The 19,852-nt window shown below is 33.0% G+C and overlaps 7 protein-coding genes across 8 annotated transcripts in view; 4 read left to right on the top strand and 3 right to left on the bottom strand.

Annotated features, from left to right (window-relative positions):
* Window positions 1–1,659: 1,659 nt before the first annotated feature.
* Window positions 1,660–3,427, bottom strand: LOC116344814 (mitochondrial import receptor subunit TOM20 homolog). Its single transcript, XM_031773589.1, has 4 exons — window positions 3,059–3,427; window positions 2,798–2,885; window positions 1,997–2,117; window positions 1,660–1,895 (listed from the first exon to the last, which is right to left on the bottom strand). The coding sequence occupies exons 1-4, from the start codon at window positions 3,189–3,191 to the stop codon at window positions 1,752–1,754; spliced, it is 486 nt and encodes a 161-aa protein (XP_031629449.1). The 5' UTR covers window positions 3,192–3,427; the 3' UTR covers window positions 1,660–1,751.
* Window positions 3,428–3,804: 377 nt separating this feature from the next.
* On the top strand, window positions 3,805–6,804 carry LOC116343287 (origin recognition complex subunit 3). The gene is made up of 7 exons (XM_031771277.1): window positions 3,805–3,922; window positions 4,002–4,160; window positions 4,238–4,546; window positions 4,613–4,881; window positions 4,946–6,158; window positions 6,223–6,416; window positions 6,484–6,804. Exons 1-7 carry the CDS (start codon window positions 3,905–3,907, stop codon window positions 6,578–6,580), a joined length of 2,259 nt encoding a protein of 752 aa, XP_031627137.1. The 5' UTR covers window positions 3,805–3,904; the 3' UTR covers window positions 6,581–6,804.
* Window positions 6,805–7,816: 1,012 nt separating this feature from the next.
* Window positions 7,817–8,616, top strand: LOC116339261 (protein transport protein Sec61 subunit beta). The gene is made up of 2 exons (XM_031765037.1): window positions 7,817–7,975; window positions 8,244–8,616. Exons 1-2 carry the CDS (start codon window positions 7,973–7,975, stop codon window positions 8,529–8,531), a joined length of 291 nt encoding a protein of 96 aa, XP_031620897.1. The 5' UTR covers window positions 7,817–7,972; the 3' UTR covers window positions 8,532–8,616.
* Window positions 8,617–8,830: 214 nt separating this feature from the next.
* Window positions 8,831–12,020, bottom strand: LOC116339231 (palmitoyltransferase ZDHHC3). Of its 2 annotated transcripts, XM_031765001.1 has the most exons (9): window positions 11,667–12,020; window positions 11,161–11,266; window positions 10,795–11,067; window positions 10,487–10,672; window positions 10,264–10,403; window positions 10,163–10,192; window positions 10,052–10,103; window positions 9,769–9,981; window positions 8,831–9,699 (listed from the first exon to the last, which is right to left on the bottom strand). In XM_031765001.1, exons 3-9 carry the CDS (start codon window positions 10,870–10,872, stop codon window positions 9,541–9,543), a joined length of 858 nt encoding a protein of 285 aa, XP_031620861.1. In that variant the 5' UTR covers window positions 10,873–11,067; window positions 11,161–11,266; window positions 11,667–12,020; the 3' UTR covers window positions 8,831–9,540. The 2 variants fall into 2 exon arrangements, with proteins under 2 accessions (XP_031620861.1, XP_031620852.1); XM_031764992.1 differs by having other exon boundaries at window positions 10,795–11,266.
* Window positions 12,021–13,376: 1,356 nt separating this feature from the next.
* LOC116339243 (peroxisomal membrane protein 11B) lies at window positions 13,377–14,560 on the bottom strand. Its single transcript, XM_031765014.1, has 3 exons — window positions 14,281–14,560; window positions 14,097–14,212; window positions 13,377–14,023 (listed from the first exon to the last, which is right to left on the bottom strand). The coding sequence occupies exons 1-3, from the start codon at window positions 14,346–14,348 to the stop codon at window positions 13,443–13,445; spliced, it is 765 nt and encodes a 254-aa protein (XP_031620874.1). The 5' UTR covers window positions 14,349–14,560; the 3' UTR covers window positions 13,377–13,442.
* A 113-nt stretch (window positions 14,561–14,673) lies between these two features.
* Window positions 14,674–16,005, top strand: LOC116339249 (transmembrane protein 208). The gene is made up of 4 exons (XM_031765025.1): window positions 14,674–14,956; window positions 15,050–15,202; window positions 15,294–15,430; window positions 15,513–16,005. Exons 1-4 carry the CDS (start codon window positions 14,951–14,953, stop codon window positions 15,736–15,738), a joined length of 522 nt encoding a protein of 173 aa, XP_031620885.1. The 5' UTR covers window positions 14,674–14,950; the 3' UTR covers window positions 15,739–16,005.
* Window positions 16,006–17,095: 1,090 nt separating this feature from the next.
* The window catches only part of LOC116347955 (titin-like), a 25,283-nt gene continuing 22,526 nt past the window's right edge, over window positions 17,096–19,852 (top strand). Inside the window, exon 1 of the mRNA XM_031778782.1 lies at window positions 17,096–17,472. Within this exon, the coding sequence (XP_031634642.1) occupies window positions 17,463–17,472 (10 nt within the window). The 5' untranslated portion in view covers window positions 17,096–17,462. The remainder of the gene's footprint in view (window positions 17,473–19,852) is intronic.

The following is a 19,852-nucleotide window of genomic DNA, read 5'->3' as shown; positions in this document are numbered from 1 at the left end:
CGGTTTTCTCGCACCAAAAAACCCCCCACTACGTATTTTTTTCATAAGTTTTTCATAATTTTTTTAGAAAATAGAAATCGTTCAAAATACACCAAAAGGGGTCCATCGAGGTATTTTCCCAATGAATTTGTAGCGCCATGGTTCCCTACTTGAACAAACCAAAGGTCCACATCGTGTTTTTAGGCCTCGAATATGCTAAAACCGGCCTGGAATGTTAAAAATTAAATACTTTTTTTTTTTTGGGCCACCCTAATGGTCCCATTGCAAAACACATTCGTTTTGCATTTCTTTTGTTACATTTGTACTACTTCAAATAACAAAAATCTACACATTTTGTTTTCATTGAATTTGTTTTTTATTTTCACTTTAAATTACCTAAGGGGAGAATCACAAAAGAAAAGAATACAATTAATTTAAAATAATCGAAAATAACTTTAAATTACCACATAATATTGTTCGTTTTTGTTCACATTTAAAGTGTTGTAATTCTTTAATTAAATACGACACATAAATTTTTACAAACTAGCCATTATTGAAATGAATTTTTATAAGTTTTTCTCTTACTTTTCAACAACGTACTACATTTTACTATTTAGACCTTTCCCAACATTTGACTCAGTTAGATTTTATGACATTTACAACAACAAAATAATGACGGTGCAAGGAACTTAGAAGAGATTTTCTCCCATTTTCTTCAGCGAAATTCAAATTATATAATACAATAATTGAAAACAATGCCATGTTTTTCTGCTACGAAAAAAAAACGATTTTTTTTAGCCAATTGAAAATAAAAACATAAATGTCAAATGATTTTCTTTTTGTTAAATTTTATTTCAAGAAACTAACATCTTTTTTCTACATATTTATTATTCTACTACGACTGAAAAAATATTTTCAATTTGTTGGATTCAGTTCAGAAAGCAAAAAGACATTGCGTTAGACCTGGTCTCACATGCATTAATTTGAATAACAACATCTTCTCATGTGTGTGTGTGTGTTGGTGAGTGTTTTGTGAATAACTTAATTTAACTTATTTATAACGCAATAAGAAAAAAAATTGGATTCAACTCAGAAGCTAACGAATAGATATTTGGTATGTTTGGTTTTTATGTATTGATTTAAAAGATTTGATGTCGATTCGAAAATGTTCACAAAACATTTTCACAATCGAATCACTGAATGTTCGCTTCCATTTATTTTTTTTTAGTATTGTGTGATAAACATTAACAAATTGCTCAAAATATGTTTTATTTAAGATTTGAAAATGGTTAAGCTTAATTTTGTTTGAATTTTTGTTTAGTTACAAGTGAATTTTGTGCTGTTTTGCTTTCTTCTTCTTTTTCTTCTTTCATGAAAATGAACAGAAAATTTGATGAAATCATCGATATTGTCATCGACAGAAAAAGGCCAATTTCCTTTTCTGTCAATCTAATTTAAACAATAATAATTGGTACATGAATTTTGCAACCTTATTATATATACCTAGAATTTGTTTGCTTTTTAATTCATTCAATCAATGTCTTCTTTTTTCTCTTGCTTCTCTTTCAAACGTTTTTTTTTAATAAAAATAATTTCTAAAACATGATTTTTTTTTTGTTTTGTTTCCAATGCTGTAGCTGTTGTAATTCCCTTTTCTGACATAATTGTCGTTTATTCTTGTTTTTTTTTTTTTTTTTTGTTATAAATCTTGACAGAGTAATTTAGTAACTACTGGGTGTGTTGATATTTTGCACAATGTTCGTGTGGCCACACTATTCCAAATCGTCGTCCAAATCGAATGTGTGTCGTTGTTCATTATGTACTTCTACGGGTGCTGGTTGTTTATTATTACCATATTCTCTCATTCGTGAAATGAGCAAAGTGAAAACTTGCGATGGCAACGTTTGTTGAAGTACCTATGTACAGTTTTAAAAATGGTAGAAAAATTCGGGCATTTTTAGTTCACCTCTGAATACAGTGACATAATGACAAAACAAATAAAATAGATGAAACTTACTTGCAAAAGTTGCGTGGGTTGACCGCAAACAACAACTGCATTTGCTAAATGAGTTACACCTTGTTCAAAGTCACCACTTGAAATGAGTGCCTCACCGGCTTGGATTTCTTGCAAGAAGAATCTAAATAATGATAAAAAAACATGAAAACATTTCATTATTCCATTCAATACCATTAGTAAAATAGACTAAGGACGCGAATAAATGTTGAATCCTTGATGGCATACAAACACGTACACTCCAGCGACGGTACAGTTATATTGATGACATGTAGCTTATGCTGTATGGTGCGGTGCGTACATTATATAGGCTACTATAACTGTAGCCGACGGAATAATTCAAGGTCAATTTTATTATGATTGCCATTGAATAAGGATAAAAGAGCGTGAAGGTCATGTGGATGTGTGCGTTCAGTTGACAAAAAATCGTTAGTGCCGATTCGATTTTATATATATGATTTGTACCATTAAGGTGTGTAGACAATTCGTTTACGTTTCAGTTGTACAATTTTCACAAACTAAAAATTAATTATCACAAAATTCCAAATGATTTTATGCTAAAATATTATCATGTTTATGCGCATGTACGAATAATTTTTTTTTTAGTTTGTCGTCTCCTTGATATTTGATATGACTATTTTTTTTTTCTTATTCAAAATGTCTAATTAGTTTCAGCGTTCCAATAATCATAACCTCAAAATCGTATGAGATAAAAGGCGAGTATTGTTTTTTTTACACACTAACCACATTAAAATAGCACGCACATTTCTGGTTTGAGTTGTAAAAATAAAAATGGTTGTTTACCTTTGAACAGCTTCATGATCATTCAAATTAGGCAATTCGGTGCGTGACCCTGACTTTCCAGTCGGGCACTCTTTTGCCTTTTGTCTTCCTACTCCATGAATCGCCGATTGATGATAACAAGCCAACGAATAGAAAAAATGGACACATTTTATGATTAAATATTGAAAAAGTGTAAACTACGAGATGTAAATTATTTTGGAAGCAATCTCAATGGCTGGAAGCTGTCATGTAATTACATAATTTTGGCAAATGTGTACTCACGTTCGTATAGCCTCTTTTTGAATCCTGGATCACCACGTCGTTTTTTGTCAAAGTAAATGCAATAGCTTATAAATATGGTGCCAGCAATGCCAGCCGCTATACCCAATGTAACTCGTGATATATCCAAATTCATGTTGTTTCTTTTTTTTCTCGTTTGATCGATTTGATTTGGTCTCCTCTTTGCCTCACAACCCGTGCTCAAAACTCCGTATATGTGTGTGCAATTAACGTAAAAAAATATGATGAGACACAAATCGCGGGTAAAATTATCAAAAAAAAATATACTAAAACAGTAATGACAAACTAAAATAAACGATCGTATTCCCGTTGCAAATAATGTGTTTGCGATAGAAACAAACAACAACGGAAAATAAAATGGAAAGTTTTATTGTCTCGGAGAAGAAAAATGAAGAAAAATCCAAAAATGAAATCGCACGAATTATTAGTGGCACACACAACGAACAACGCATGCACACTGTCAATTATGACATTTGGCCCTGAACGAACCTACCATTCGAAAGTCCTGTTCGAAAACAACAATGTTTTTGAGCACATTTTATCGATTTTTTTTTTTATTTATATAGAATAATGTTGGAGACAAAAGAGAGTTAAAAAAAATAAAATAAAATGATTTACATCATTTCTTTATATTTCTATTTTGATTGAATGAAACTTAAAGCAAATTAATTAAACTGATTTTGTTTTTCGAGTGGCGCCACCTAATAGAATGAAAATCGAAACAAATACAAATGTAGTATAGTTCAAGTTGGCGCGGAAAATGACAGTCCATTGTTTGTATGTTTTTGATATTGTTGATCGGATTTGTATCTAAAACAAATTGCGACAATGAATTCATTTTCACAGGTAAGTTCTGAAATAAATAAAAAAAATTTTTTATCTCCCCATAGAGGAATGTGCGTCTAAATTGTGTGATCTATTTTAGGGTGTATTTGTATTCAAAAATGGTTTGCAAAGCAAGCCAGAGAAGAAACGAAAATCCAAATATGCCATTCCACAATCAACATTCGACTGTGATGAATCGATACGACAATCGAATGAGGAATTTGAACGCACCTGGGGATATATAAAATCCAAAGTTGATGTAAGTATTGTCACTGTTCCACTTCACACACGTATTATAAAGATACTGATGCGAATGCAATTTTATTTATATTTCAGGAGATTCAAGCCAACAACAATGATGGTCATCTTTCGGAGCTGTGTGCTTTTGTGAAAGATAATACATCTGCAGATGACACATCCGATATGACATTTCTGCGGGTTGCAGCTCTTATGACTGGAATCAATAAACCAGATCACCATCAATACTTTCGGCTGCTATCAAATACAATGAACAAAAAGAAGATTGCTCGAACCGTTTTTCTACCAGCTAGAGATTGTCCAAATGTGCGGACGGCAATTGAAACATTGGTATCGTGTTTGTTAAATAATGGACGCAAACACAATTATCGCGATGACGTTGATGTGGTAAGCGATAAAAATCCCTTTTTTATTTGAAATCGCTAAGCGTATTTGTTTTTTTTTTTTTTTCAGCTGGCAGCTAACAATAACAGCCAAACAAACATTGGGTCTGACGATAGTGAGGTGTCTGACAATGAAATGGAAGTGTGTGAAGAAGATGACGATGATGAGCCACCTGTGAAACTGCGAAGAAGTCAATATACCATGGAAGTGCTACAATCTTGGTATAACACAACATTTTCAATGACCGCCGACGAAACAAAACCACAATTAGCCATAATAATGCCGAATTCTGAGGAATTTAAACCAAATATCATCAAAGATTTGGTAATGATTCTGAGGTAAATTCAATAACCAGTTCATTTGACTGACGAACACTAAATATGATTTTGATTTCATTTTCAGTAATCATTGTAAGAGTTTGCCTTTCGTTTTAATACTTGGTGTGGCAACCTCAACAACAGCTCTATTAAATACACTGTCCTTCACCGAAACGACCCGAATCAAATTACGTGTGTTCTCTGGCCAACCGCCGAATCAAATACTCGATCAAATTTTTGATGATGTTATTTTGACACCAAAGTGCCCATTTCAGCTCGCTAGCAATGTGCTCGATTATCTGAAAAGTGTGTTTATTTTCTACGATTTAACGGCGAAAAACTTTTTAAAATCTTTTCATTACTGTCTGCTCGATCAATATTCACGTGGTAATGCATATTCGGTGTGTGCAACCACATTCAAACAAACCCAAAAGAATATAAAACAATTAAAGCACGATGACTTCGAAACGATACGACGTTTGCCATCATTTCGACCGTACGTCGAAGCGATGAAGGATCGCAAAGAATTTCGAAATATAGTCGATATTTTCGAAAATGATGATTTCTTTCGAAAACATTTGATGCACTTAGTACAGAATATCTATGAGTTTAATTTTAAATTTTATGGTTACATTCGGTTCTTCTGGACTTTGGTTAAAGATTTGCCAAAAACACCGTTCGGTAAACGATTGAGTGATATTTACATGTATTGCCATGTGCCAAAGAAAAGCATCACCACAACGGAAGAATTCGATAAATGTTGGCAATTCTTGAGTCTCATGTCAAAAGATGAATTTGTAGCCCTGTTGGAAAAGTGTATCAAATCTTTGGGTGACTATGAAGAAAGCCATGCCGATGAATTCGATAAGACAATTGATGAACAAGTGCTTAAAAACACACAAGATGCTTTTGATGAAACTGCAAGACAGCTAGACATTTTTATTAAGGAGCTAAAACAAGATCGACTGCATATCGAACAAAATCAAAGTACTTCTTCGGCCACTACTTCGAACGAAAACAAATCCACCAATCAAATGTATAATTCACGAACCGAATTTTATAAGAATCTGAAGAAACAAAATCAAGCAAATCGAATCGAAGCAAATAATACAATGCAAAAAGTGCTGGACTTTTTACGTGTTAATGTGGTTGAAAAGTATTTTCCCGCACGTAATCATACGCCGCCATTGTTGGAGCTATTTGTATACTCCGACTATGATAGAGTACGATCAAATCTTCGTGGTACATCACGCAGTGCAATCCATAAGGCTTTGACTGATCCGCATTCATATCTACAGGTATACTACGAATTTTTGTGGAATATTTGGAACGAACAATCAAATAATGTGCATTCTTTTTCAGTGCAAATGCTGTGGCATAGATAATTCAGGTCAACTGCTACCAACAATGCCAGACAATTCGATTGCATATGGATTGTTGCTCGAAAGTGGACAACAAGTAAATATTTATGACTGGTTGAGTGCATTCAATGCCATTACGAGTGATAAAAATGCAGAGGATCAGGAAGATGAAATCAATATTTCACCGGAAATTCAGTGAGTTTTGATCATAGCTCACCGACAGATTTCGTCATCTCATCTTATTGAAATGTTTTTATTTCAGAGCAAAATTTACACGGTCCAGAGCCGAACTTCATTTCATGGGCTTCACAAAGAATTCCAAACGTAAAACTGATCACGTTACACGTACAACTTGGTAAACGATCATCCCATTATACATCATCATCATTCGTCTCTTGAAAGAATCACAAAAAAACATCGCAACAGTCAAAGTATAGCACAAGTGTGTCGTTTTATTTATGCACCTTTATTTTCTTCGTGTCTTGTGCTTGACTTGAAATTTGAAACCATAATTTTAACAATTAGAAGTAGAATTATCATAATTTTAAAACCAGTAAACCTCAAATAAAATCAATCGCCTGAATTTGTTCCGTTCTTCTACTTTTGGATATTAAAATCATTGCCATTTGGTAATTGGTACTCGGAATGGAAACACAGAAAAATGAAAAAATGTAAAAATGAATCAAACCATCAACTAGCCTTGTGGATTTTCTCTGGTATATACTTTTCTGACATAAAGCAAAAAAATTTACTTGTTAGAGTGGCTCTTGGTCTAAAAAGCATTGAAGAAAAATAAATGAATGAAAATTGCATGTGCTCATATTGTCCGGAATCAAACGATCATTTTAACAGAGAAAAACAAAACAATAGGTAATCCAAAATATGATACATCAAACTTTATTTGATTGATTTTTTTCTTTTTATTTAGCCAGCGCAAAAAGGAACGTAAGTATTAAAAACAAAAAAAAAAGGAATTACTATACAAAAACTGAGATTTAGAAAAAAAATAGTTTGAAAGAGTATGTGATGTCAACTTATAACTTCGCATGCTTTCGCGACAGCCTCTGTTAGTGGGTTTTATTTCTTGTTAAAATGGAAGTTACCTCTGTTGAAACTACCTCCATTAATGATCACTTTTGGAATAAACTGTTGAAACTTCATCATAAAACGTAAGACTCATATTCATATTTGCTTTGAGAGGCATCGTTAACGGAAACGATAACGAAGGAAAAAGTATGCACGTAAGTGCTGTTTTCAACAATGTACTTTTTTAAATTAATCGAAAATAATTCAAAGACACGAACATTCGAATGTGTTTGATCAAAAAATGTATGTGATCAAAGAAATGTGACAGAAGATTTTTCAATTTTGAGGTTCATTTGATAACACATTCATTTATCCTCTTTTAAATAATGCATTTCAAATGAATGAATATGAACTAGCATTTAACCGTAAAAAAATGTGATGCGATTGCGCCATCTATCGTAAGTGTCAACAAATACATTGTGACCAATGGATGTTCTGACAACCAAAAATCAATGCGCCATTTTTCTTGTCCAGTAATGTGTGGTGACGTTTAGCGACGTGTAAACTTTCATTTCATACACCCAAAGCATTAAATATTAGACGTGGATTCGTTCATTGCATACCAGTCAGTAAAATACAAGTTGTCGGTCGATTTTTGTGTTCTCATCACTCAAATAATTTGCAGTATTTCTTGTTATCGTTAAAAGACAAATAAATTTAACAAAATGGTAAGTAAATCATTCAATTTTCACATAAAATTTATTTAATTAAATGGATAAATTTATAAAATATGCATAAAATCGGTGATTTTTTTCAATTTGAAAAGAATAGAAAGAATTTTGGTCAGTGTTACTCAAATATACTGAATGTTATGATAAATCTATTCATTTCAATCGAAATTAAATTCGATTTAAACATAAATTAGGAAGAAATCCCATTGAATATCGATTGATTGTGTATTGAATATTGATATTTTGTTTTTGTTTGTGATTATAGCCAGCCCCAGCAAGTTCAACATCGGTCGGTAGTGGAACACGTTCACCAAGCAAATTGGCAAGTCCACGTTCAAGTGCCGGCGGCAGTAATTTGAAACAGCGCAAAACAACAACCACAACAGCTGCCCGTAATCGTACCACCGGCACTGGATCAGGCGGTATGTGGCGTTTCTACACAGACGATTCACCAGGCTACAAAGTTGGACCAGTTCCAGTGTTAGTTATGTCGTTGCTGTTCATTGCATCTGTATTTATGTTACACATCTGGGGCAAATACACCCGCTCATAAGTTCAATCACTAAAAATTCATTTCAATATATTTATATATAAAAGAAAAGGCAAATAAATTTTCTACGAAAAATCTCCAACCCATATTTCAATTTGTTTGTTGATTCATTGAATAGTACCCGTAGTTGGAACTTTCGAGTGTTTTAGCGTATCACAGCAGAATATAGTCAGAAAAACTTTTGTGAGCCTTTTTTGTTTGTGACAGCAAGAAAAAATGGCTATTTATTTGATTAGTTGCATTCTTTTATTGAAAACATTTTTTTCAGTTTTTTTTTCTCGAATTATTCAAAATGTGAGGTCAATCATGGCGCACCAACAATAAAATTTTGTAATCATATATATTTTGGGAAGAAATTAAAAACGAAATGGAAGTAAACACATTTGTATCTGTTTGTTAAATTGGTTTTCAATTTGATTTGAGGAGGGGGTGGGGCCAAAAACTATGAGTTTGACTCACTTGCAAACTGTTGCTTGTTCAACTATTCAATTTAACGCATATCATTGAAAATTTCCATTGTGATGCGACTATTTGATAATCACACCGTACAACTGGTAATTATTATTGCTCGTAAATTCACCATAATTTTTATTAAATTTCTTTTCTACTTTCCAAAGCTCATTTCATATATGAATATCTCTGTATTAATGATTCTCTCTTTCTCTTAATGTAAATATTCGGTCTACGTCTACTTATAATAAACAAAAAAATAATTATTATAAAGTAAATAATACATTTGATCTCATGACAGTATATGAAATATTAATACATTGTGTTAAGCGTCTGCTTGGTGCCGACTAATGAGTACATCAAGCCGTCAACTCGAAGGCATTTTTTTGTTTTTGTTTTCAAAAGAGTACTACAGGATTTGTATTGCAATGTAAAAAAAAACTGAACTTGTTCAACGTATATCGCCTCTTACGTTTTTTTTTTGTACAAATTGGAATACGGAATTAGATAGAATCAATAGCATGTGGTCATTTTATGTTATCATCACAGAGGCGACGATGATTCAAACGGAATAAAAATTACGATCGATTTTCGATTTAATGGTTGGTTTTGTAAATGGCGAAAACCAAGCGATTGAGAATCGTCCAAACACCGACTGAATACTCTTCCAACGTGACTTCTTAACCCAGCTGGCCTCTTCTTTTTTCAATTGTTCGATACCCTGAAAATTCAATCATAAATTCATTTACATTCATCAATTGTTAAATTGGCGACAAATATGAATACAAACCGTTTCATCATTCCAAATGGCATTGATTTGTGTGCCAAGCATTATCAATGTGAATACTGCAAATAATAATGCTTCGAATGTCAAGAATAACAATAGAATAACAGTGGCGGGTGGCGAAAAGAATGAACACTGTTTCCATTCATTTTTAATACATGAAGCAAATTGATTCACAGCCAAAAACATTGCATGACCGCTTATCATTGCGATGTAAAACTATAAATGACACATAAAATTTATTTAAAAAAAAAAACCGGAAAACAATTGAATAAATTAGTAGACCTACCGTAAAAAGAACGAAATACTTTTGATTATTTTCACCGACACAGTTATTCACCCTGAAAAAATAACTTAAGTTTTATATTTATGATGCAAAAGATTATGTTATATCAATTACCATGGGCAATGATGGTCCATTTTTCGTATGCTAAAAAATAAAGAAAAATAATTAAACATCAATGAATGTGGAAAATGAACGCGGATCGCTGAGATACCAACCATCTTTGACAAACCGAACAATGATGTGCACGCTCCGGTTTGATGCTACAACATTTTGGACATTTAAAAAACACCTGACCCTCCTTGAAACCTAATTGTTGAATCATTTCTTTAGTTGCATTCCCTTTTGGCACAGCACCCTGCGGTCAAGCGGCGGAAATTCAATTTAAAAAAAAATCCACTCATTTGAAGCCATACGTATGTTGTGCTTCGGTTTACTTACCGGATCCGAAAACATTGTTCGAATATGAGATGCATATGCTAAAAATGCCAATAGATTGAAAATAATCATATTTATTGTGCTGTACACCGGATACGGGCTGGGCAATATTATGACAACCATAACGACAAATTCAGCATACAAAATGAGCAGCCACGTGAGACAGGCGCATATTATTCCACATATGTCCTATATTGTTTATTGGTGAAAAGAAAATGGAAATATTTGAAGAATTATCGGTCATAAAAGGTTTCTAGGTTTATTGACGGTTGTTAATGTCTTGTAAAAATAACAATTTTTTTTTCATTTACCTGAACACACCAAGCTCGTCCGCCACAGCATCGATTATGCATATCTTTGCCATGAAAAGGTCTATATTCATAATCCATATCACAATAAAATTGATTTCTATCTATTTATAAACTGTAATAGTTTTGATTTTTCTTATTTATTAAAACGCTGCTGCGCCGAAAATATCCACAAAAAATGGTTGCCGCACCAGCACACATTACATCGTCTTAATTGCTTAACAATTCATGATTTGTGATTGCTATCGGTGATATCGTGTTCAGTAAATTTTCGCACTAAATTTAATTTATGCACACAAAAGCACACGCAGAAACGGTATGGAAAAACAATGATCTCACTATTACAAAATTAAATTATCTAACATTTACTTATTTGATTGCAAACAAAATACAATAACGCGTGGTGGTCTTCAAATCATTGCTGTTGGCCAAATTTCCTACCCTCGCGATGTTCCCAATATCTGTTGTTCAAGTACTAATGGCACAGATGAAATGAAAAAAAAAAACGATTACAAACAATCGGTCGAGACGACAATTTTCTTCGGAATGTTTAATGACCAATGTCGACTGGAAAATATATGCAACAATGTGCTGGACATTTTTTGCCGTCTATACCAACTAATTCAATTAAAAAAAGACATAAAAGTATGTCAAATGGTTTTCTTTCTTAAATAAATCAATGGATGGACCATAGATGAATCAGTATAAAATTCCATATTTGCATCGACCCCATTTCGAATTGAATTGTATTGTTCGAGCAAATGGAATTGCAATACTATATATTTTTTATTTGCGTATTCGAATATTGATCGAAAACATTTCGATTGTGGTAAATATGAATTAGTTTTGAATAAATGTTAAGTTCATTCACTTACCGTACACACCATACAAACACCATACAATATGCAAGGGTCGGTTTATTCTATCATTCATTAAGTTTAACACACCGTTTGTAAAATACAAACAAATCGAAAAACCAAATAGTTTTTTTTTTGGTCTTCTTCTGAAATTAATACACATTCGAAATTATTTAATTCAAAAAAAAAAATTGTTGGTTTTGACAGTTTGACAGACGAGATTTTTTTTCTTCTTCTTTCATTCATACTCATTCTCTGTCTGTTGGTGCTCTGTGTATTGAATGCGATAACAGCAGATATACATTTGGATATATGCGCGTATGACAAAACGAGTCATACGGTCTATATGTGTTCGCTCATGTATTTGTAAAGAACTTGCATTGGTGTGCGCCGATCACGCGAGCTCCCTATTTACACGCAACAAAAACATTATTTTTTTTTTCAACCGAAATAAAAGAATCTATTATATTATTACTATTTGATAGCATATATTTTTTTGCATACATTTTATTAACTCTTCTTATTCTTAAAATATAACAAACACCACCAAAATCAGTGTATACAGGGTGTGCCAGTGAAACTGATATTTTTTTTCGTAACTACGTAGTTACAACTATATTGCTTTCCAATCACTCTTTTGTTTACCGTTATGTTTATTCATGTTTTGACTATGCACTGTGATGATGGACATTATTGCGCAGTTCTTGTTTACTTTGCAACAGCAATGGATGTGAAACGTCAACTCGTTTTGAATTTGCACAAAAAAGGTTTGCGACAAGTTGATATTTTTCGGCGGCTTAAGAGCGACAATATCAATTTGTTATTTATTCATCGCACCATAAAACGATACCAGGAACGCGGAACAGTCGATGTGAAGCCAAAACCGGGCAGAAAAAAATCTGTACGAACAAAAGATCTGATCAAAAGGGTACGAGAAAAAGTTCGTCGGAACAGCAAAAGAAGCGCTAGAATCTTGGCTCGTGAGCACAATATCAGTCACACTTCAATGCGACGAGTGTTAAAAAAAGATTTGGGAGTGAAACCATTCAAAAAAAATCCGAAAACACGATTTAACAATCAAAAATAAGCAAGACAGAAAGCGAAAATGCAAAGAACTGCTACGCCGGCGCGCAACCTCAAACATTGTTTTTTCAGGTGAAAAGTTGTTTCTTTTGCAGCCGAGTCTCAATGCGCAAAATGATCGCGTTTATGCAGCGACAATTGAGGACATTCCTGAAGATGATTTAGTCGTTGAACGATTTCAAAATGTGTCAAGTGTCATGGTTTGGGCCGCCGTTTCAGCCGACCACAAATTTCCCTTTGTTTTCGTTGAAAAAGGCGTTAAAATTAACGCAGCTGTGTATGAAGAAGAAAGCTAATGATCTGAAGATTAAGAAAATCACAAAATTGGATACATTCAAAAAGAAAATCGTCAAGATTTGGAACGATATTCCCATCGAAATGGTGCGCGCCGCGTGTAAATCGCTTTTACGACGTTTGCGTTTGGTGGTCCGTGCAAATGGAGGAAGAATCAAAACCAAAACATGAATATAAAATTTTGGACCCTATTCTAAATCTCAATAAGCATATATAAAAATATCAGTTTCACTGGCACATCCTGCAAGAGAAAAAAATGTGTGAATTATTGAAACAATTTGTTCATCAGCCTTTTAACAATATTCCAATTGGAATCCAAACCAAATAAAAAAAAAAAATCAAATATAAAAATAAATTGAAACTCCCCAAAAATGACCGAATTGATTTAATATTTTTGATTTTAAAATGTTTATGACTTTATGACGGTTGTAATTTGGCAGCCGGTTGAAGAAGAACAATAATTGCGGCAATCGATGATATTACACCTAATAAACCAACGGTACGCGGTTTTAATTTCGTATAACCAAGTGCCGTTAATGGTATAAAAATATCGCACAAATTCTTTGTGGTGTCAATGAAAATGGCTCGATTTTCATAAATATACGCATACAATCCGAGTGATAGTTTGGTCAGATCCTGTTTCGATAGGGTTGTAATGTGTGAGTTTGTATCGAACATCCATCGATATAACGTTTGTTTTGTTCTTCCATTTCCCGCATTGATGGTTCGATCAATAAGTTTGGATAATTCATAAAAATCACGGCATAAATTCATAACGATTGAGACAAACCAATATTTGTTGGCGGTATCATTCCATTTTTTGGCATCAATCGATTTGGTCAGACCGGTTCTTGACAACCAAATTATATGATCCGCATACAAATACAATGCCGTTGCAATTTTACTAAGTGTTAGCGTCAATCGAAGTGTTATATTCGTGTGATGAATGGTGCGTTGGGCGGCGTACAATAAATCAATGCATTTTCCAAATCGTAACACTGAAATTGAGCAACGTTGTCATTTTGAAAATTAGTAAATCAAATCATCTGAAAATTTTAATAATACGCTTACATTTTCGAAATGAACTAAGGAGGTATTCGAGTGTTTTTAGTTTGTCAATAAGTTCGGCATTCGATGGTCGAATTCGCATGCTATCCCATAATGCGCGACATGCATACTGAATTAATCTGATGGAAATAGCAAATCGAATGTGATAAACATGTTTTACATTTGATAAATAAATCTCATCGTTTACCTTGCAATTTTATCTCGTCCATCGCTTTGTACATTCAAACGAACCAATTTATCTAAATACAGCTCCATGTTAGATTGAAAAAAGAAACGTATATGTTTATTTTTGTTTAACGAATACAGTTGAATCAAGACGAGTCTCTATCAGATCACGACGCAATTTCTCGTCTCCTTTGTACTACATGTATTTGCCGAATATCAAAACAATAATCGTTTCTTTTTTGTGTGTTTCATCAGCTATTTTGACACTTCATGTGTATTCGTGTTTATCTTGATACACACAAATACCACCGCATTCATACTGTCATAGTTTATGGGGTTTGTTCATGGTATGCCGTTGGAAATGAAATGTCAAAACAGTAAACGTTGCTATGTTGGCGCATGCGTGTCGATTAGTTTTGTTTTTGTCCACTATTTTGTAGTCGTTTTTTTTCGTATGTCTGATGAAGTGCCTATGTTGACATTTCCAACCGAGTTAAATCAAATAAATACATTCAAGTGTACATCGAACTCATTCAAAATAAATTAACATTTTTATCAATTATTTAAGCAAAAACGACGACACAAATCAATTCAGACATAAAGTGACAACCGAACAGTGTTAAGATTTATACGTATTTTTTTGTTATCAATTCCATTTATTATATATAGTTAATCAAGACTGAACAAGTACAATGGCTGTAAGTAAAAAATAATAACAATTGCTCAATTTTAAATGGTCATGAATTTGAAGAAAGACTAATTCATTGTTTCGGGTCTATCGTCGAATTTAGCCACAGAAAGGAAAACAAGGAACCAAAGGTGCCAAACAAATAGTCGAAGAAAATGCGGCCACCTTGAAATTTTATCAATATATGGCGGCCGGTTCAACCACTATATTCTTTTTAATGAATTTTTTATTTTTTGAATTCACCGGAACAGTATCGGTAAGTAAAAAATTGGTCGATGTAATGACATCGAAGAAAGATTCTTATCGATATCATGTTTTAACATATGTTTTTTTCGCTTTTCACGTAGGCGATGGCATTTGTTTCTGTTGCAATCATGCTTGGCTCTTATCAATTTATGGCATTTATGTCGAAAGCAAAGTATACCGAAAGCGGCGTTTTACTGGACAGTGGAAGTGATTTGAATATGGAAGGTGGAATTGCTGAGTATGTGTTGGAACATTTATTTTTCCTCTCTTGAATTGGCCGAACGAAATTTTTAATGAAATCTTTCTTAATTATTCGACAGGAATGTCAAAGATTTAATCATTCTAACGTCAGGTACACAAGTGCTGTCGCTGATCTCGAATTGGTTTTGGATTTTGTTGTTGCTGGCACCAGCTAGAGCCATTTGGATGTTATGGGGATCAGTGATTCAACCATGGTTAAGTCAACGAAATGAACAACCAGAAGTCGATGAGAAAAAACAAAAGAAACTTGAACGAAAGATGAAACGCGAACAAAAATTTAGATGAACATGAGATTGGAAATGAGTTTAGTTTAATTGTGTGTAAGAATGCCTTTTTTATTAATTTATCAATCACTCCACGAATGTATACAAGTGAACATTCAAGTGAACTATAGATGAAATCTTTTTTTTTTTTTTCAAATTGAGTGTGGCAAGTAAAAAATTCTTGTCGAAAAATACAAAGGGACAAATTGAGATAAAAAAAATTAAAACTGTATTTATTTTTTAAACCAAATGAAATTGATAATAAAGATGGAACAAAGCCAACAAAAAATGTGGTCTTTCATTCGATTTATTACACATAATTTTGAACTGATGCGGAAAAAATGAGATGATGTGCTAATGTGTGTGCATCAGTTTTGAGCAATAATAAATATTAAAAGTACCATCTCAGCGTCTATTTATATGACAAGCCGGCATGGCATGTATTACATTAGAATGAAAATGTGCGCTATTTATGATGTGCGACGGCAGTTGTGGTAATTTCAATATTTATACCGGCATTTGGTGTGGTTTACCGGGATCAACATACTACGGCTCTGTAGAGAAGAGAGGAAAAAAATGGGCATCAACCGATTACAGTTGTACAGTGTATATTCGCCAATTAAAACAAGCCAAAATGGAATTAGTAAAATTAGCGAAAGAATTCCGTTAGACGGTCGTCTGAGAAAGACAATGATGCATGAACTCGCTCTCTCACTCTCTCTCTCTCCGTTGTATATATCTATTGATGTGATGTCCGATGTGCTCTCGCTCATCTGGCGAACAAATGATGAACATAGTTCTATGTCTACTCCACGTCCATATCCACAACGTAAATACATCTGTGCTCTCGCGGCTCGGAGACACATTGAGATCGTACAAACGACAGTGTAAGCTATTCAATACACACGCGCGCCATTTACATATGCATATTTTCATTTTCAGACCGGACCAGAGAAATATCATTACGTCTTCGCTTATTTTTAGATTAAGTTCAGTGTGTATCATTTTTCCTGTCGATCGAGACGCACACACCGAACCGAGATATATAGAAAATTAATAAGCAACAAAAAAATTTCATCAAATTTTTCGGTTTTAATTCGTTGTGAACGTTTTTATTCGATTTTCGTGTTATTCGCATTACCAAATTCAAATTCAACATTTTATTCCATGTAAAACGATTATCAAGTGGTGAAAATGTGACTGTAGCTCCAAACCGCCCTTCGCACATAACAGAGGAAGATTTGAATATAATGAAAAAATGAGACACCAATTTCGTAACGAATACGATTTTTTTATTTTTTGATAAGGATCAAAAGTGATTGTGATTTATCGAATATTTTAATCATATTAATTATTTGTGTATTGATTTGGGACGTTGAATGATTTGTTTACATAGTGCCCGACAATAGTTTGGTTTGGAGCAACTTTGTGATCAATTGAAAAGTATTTGGAAATTCCAAATACAGAAGAACATCGATCGAATTGGAAAATTTCGCATTATTTTGGGCGCAGTTTTTCGCGCTCCAATTTGAGCGAGTGTTAGTGTGTGTATGTTTTATTTGTATATGTGTGCGTGTGTGTGCGTCAATATATCACATTGTCAATCAATTTGATGGTATTTTGTACCAAAGTGATCGTAAATCAATTTACGATTAACACAAGTCAACGACTCGTCACTTCGGTTTTAGATCGACAGTTTCGAGAAAGAAAAACACCGAGAAACACTTTTATGACTCACACTGAACAATGGATAATGGTTTGTATAAAAACACTATCGACATTTTACAAAACGAAAAATTTTCATTTTCATAAGTGCAAATTACGCAATCGTTTTCGTTGCAGTTTTTAATGGTACACACACAACGCAAACAATATAAATTAGATTAGTTTAGACACCGCAGTGTCTAAATATTAAAACTTATACAGTATCAGCCTATGAAACTTTTATCTCTATAATAATTTATATACAAATTGGAATAAAAATAAAAAAATTGATGCTGTACTGTATACATCCAAAGTTTAGACACTGTGGTGTCTAAGGCTTCATATTGTTTTATTTCTGTGTACAATCATAACGGATAATTCAATGCTGAAATCCCATATATCGAATATATTCGAAAAAATTACTGGTACAATGGAACGATCAATGAAACAAAGTAGTAGAAAAATACACAAAAGAATGCAATTTAACCTGTTTGATATTTGGAAATGCATTGGGAAAATCTTAAAATAGTACAACAATGACATAGAAAAATTTGAGTAAAAGAAAATCCGATAGCTATTTTAAATTTTGATAAAAACGTTGCAACGACTACACAGTGGCTGTAGGTACCAGATGATTTGAGTATGTGATGTACTAGGATCGAATCTTAATTAGATTTCTTCTCGAATTCCAGTCCCAATCTGCATCAGAATTTCCAATCCCAAACAATAATAGGTTCAGACAACAATGCTGTCAATGTAATTTGTTATAAAATAAAATTGGGAAAAATGAAGAAATTAAAAGTAAGAATCTTGTAACAGTAATGTTAGTTAGCTATTAGGATCTCATACAAACGGTGTCTAAAAAACTTCGTTCAAAACTAAATGTAGCATTTTCAAATGTATTTCAAAAAAAGGTCTTGGCTATTCCAGATGGGTGTTTATTTTCGAAAACATCCATCGATTCACGCCATTCGACCATTTGAATTGTATGCTTTTTTTACTTTCTTTTTACGAACTATAATTTTCGACTGGTTATTTATAGTAGAGTAAGCAAAGCGATAAAATGTTATTTTTATAAGACGAAACGATGAAAAAAAAATTATAATATAAAAATACTACAGTTAACATCAATGGCAAAAAGTGAAAATACAGGAGTAAATTTTTAACTGCAGACTTGCTGTGATCAATGTATTTCGGGTGCATTCGATTCTCGTCCTGGCTTTTTGATTTATGAACAAAAAGCAAACAAAAAAATTTGCATCTGGCGAGTCGCAATGTTTTTTTTTTCGCAAAACGAATGCTAGCTTATATATAAGTATGGGCTATTTATACAAAATGCACGTCTATCTGTCTGAATATCTGCAACATTAAAATTGAAGTGATGTTCAATCCACTCGAATCTAATGCGTGGCAAATGGCAATTTTACAGTTATTTAAATAATATCACATTTATGCACCAGGAAGTGAACATTGTGTTATTTAACTATTTCATATAGCCTCCTTTTCGTTTATTTTTCAACATGAAGAAAAAAAGATTCGAACTAATGTAGCCCGTTCATTTCAAATGTCTTCGAGATGAAATATAAAACAACACTTCATTGCATTTATCATATGCAAAAATAAATACTTGGCACGCTATTTCAACTTACTGAGACAACAATTTATTAACAATCTGCATTTTTCAAGCATCTCAAAAAAAAAGTTCGATAACTTTTTCACTTGATCAATTTAACGAACATGCCTACAAAATACTGATTTTGAAGAAAGATGCTTAGTTGTCACTCATTTGAAGCATTCACTTCTGCGTGGCTTAATATACGCGCAAAGTTTATAATATAGGCAAAAAAGTCGGAAAGGATTCAAAAAGATAAACCATTGCGAAATATGAAAAAAAGGATCTAGAATGAACAAAATGACTGTCTATGACTATTGTCTATATTATATTATATCCATAGTCTCGAAAAGTAAAAAATATTAGTTTGTATGAAAACTAGTCGATTGAGTAGCTTATCATTTTGGAATATTTTGGATTTTTACAATCCACCCATAGCTGTCCGCGAACGTTCGTTCGTTCGTAGAATATTTTTTTGGTGTTTTTGTTCGTTCGTTCGTTCGTAGAAAATGAGTTGTTCGCATTGTTCGTTCGTATGTTCGTACGAACAACGAACACATTCGTTCGTTCATAATTTATTTTCTCAATGTACACAAATATTGCGATAATAACTGTAAATTGGTATAACTTTAAATCGATTTTTCCCACTTTTCCGATGGGAAATCGTGAAAAATAAACAAAAGTGTTTCGATGGCCTAAAGTCCAAATCCAGTGGAATTCGGCTGATCCATGGATTCTCAGGATTTGACCTGGATTCCAGAACTTCCATAATGTATTTACAATTAAAAATCAGTGTTTGGTTAAGATATCTTATCTCGTT

This window comes from Contarinia nasturtii, unplaced genomic scaffold, assembly GCF_009176525.2.
Source record: "Contarinia nasturtii isolate CC-2019 unplaced genomic scaffold, AAFC_CNas_1.1 Cnas_scaffold_129, whole genome shotgun sequence".
Classification (NCBI taxonomy): domain Eukaryota; kingdom Metazoa; phylum Arthropoda; class Insecta; order Diptera; family Cecidomyiidae; genus Contarinia; species Contarinia nasturtii.
Note: the sequence above shows the minus strand (reverse complement) of the source record. Positions and strands in the feature narration are given on the sequence as shown.

Bases quoted from the DNA above. Each gene is read 5' to 3' on its own strand.
- LOC116344814 (XM_031773589.1), bottom strand. From the start codon at position 3,191: ATGAATTTGGATATATCACGAGTTACATTGGGTATAGCGGCTGGCATT. The intron at 2,118-2,797 runs GTAAACAACCAT...ATCATTATTTAG, and splicing joins GATCATGAAGCTGTTCAAAG to ATTCTTCTTGCAAGAAATCC. The intron at 1,896-1,996 runs GTAAGTTTCATC...AACTGTACATAG, and splicing joins AACCCACGCAACTTTTGCAA to GTACTTCAACAAACGTTGCC.
- LOC116339231 (XM_031764992.1), bottom strand. From the start codon at position 10,872: ATGGATTATGAATATAGACCTTTTCATGGCAAAGATATGCATAATCGA. The intron at 10,404-10,486 runs GTAAGTAAACCG...GCTTGACCGCAG, and splicing joins GAACAATGTTTTCGGATCCG to GGTGCTGTGCCAAAAGGGAA. The intron at 9,700-9,768 runs GTTTGTATTCAT...TTGAATTTTCAG, and splicing joins CCATTTGGAATGATGAAACG to GGTATCGAACAATTGAAAAA.
- LOC116343287 (XM_031771277.1), top strand. The intron at 4,161-4,237 runs GTAAGTATTGTC...TTTATATTTCAG, and splicing joins ATATAAAATCCAAAGTTGAT to GAGATTCAAGCCAACAACAA. The intron at 4,882-4,945 runs GTAAATTCAATA...TTTCATTTTCAG, and splicing joins GATTTGGTAATGATTCTGAG to TAATCATTGTAAGAGTTTGC.
- LOC116339249 (XM_031765025.1), top strand. The intron at 15,203-15,293 runs GTAAGTAAAAAA...CTTTTCACGTAG, and splicing joins AATTCACCGGAACAGTATCG to GCGATGGCATTTGTTTCTGT. The intron at 15,431-15,512 runs GTATGTGTTGGA...ATTATTCGACAG, and splicing joins ATGGAAGGTGGAATTGCTGA to GAATGTCAAAGATTTAATCA.
- LOC116339243 (XM_031765014.1), bottom strand. From the start codon at position 14,348: ATGGAGCTGTATTTAGATAAATTGGTTCGTTTGAATGTACAAAGCGAT. The intron at 14,213-14,280 runs GTAAACGATGAG...TATTTCCATCAG, and splicing joins GGACGAGATAAAATTGCAAG to ATTAATTCAGTATGCATGTC. The intron at 14,024-14,096 runs GTAAGCGTATTA...GCTCAATTTCAG, and splicing joins CCTTAGTTCATTTCGAAAAT to TGTTACGATTTGGAAAATGC.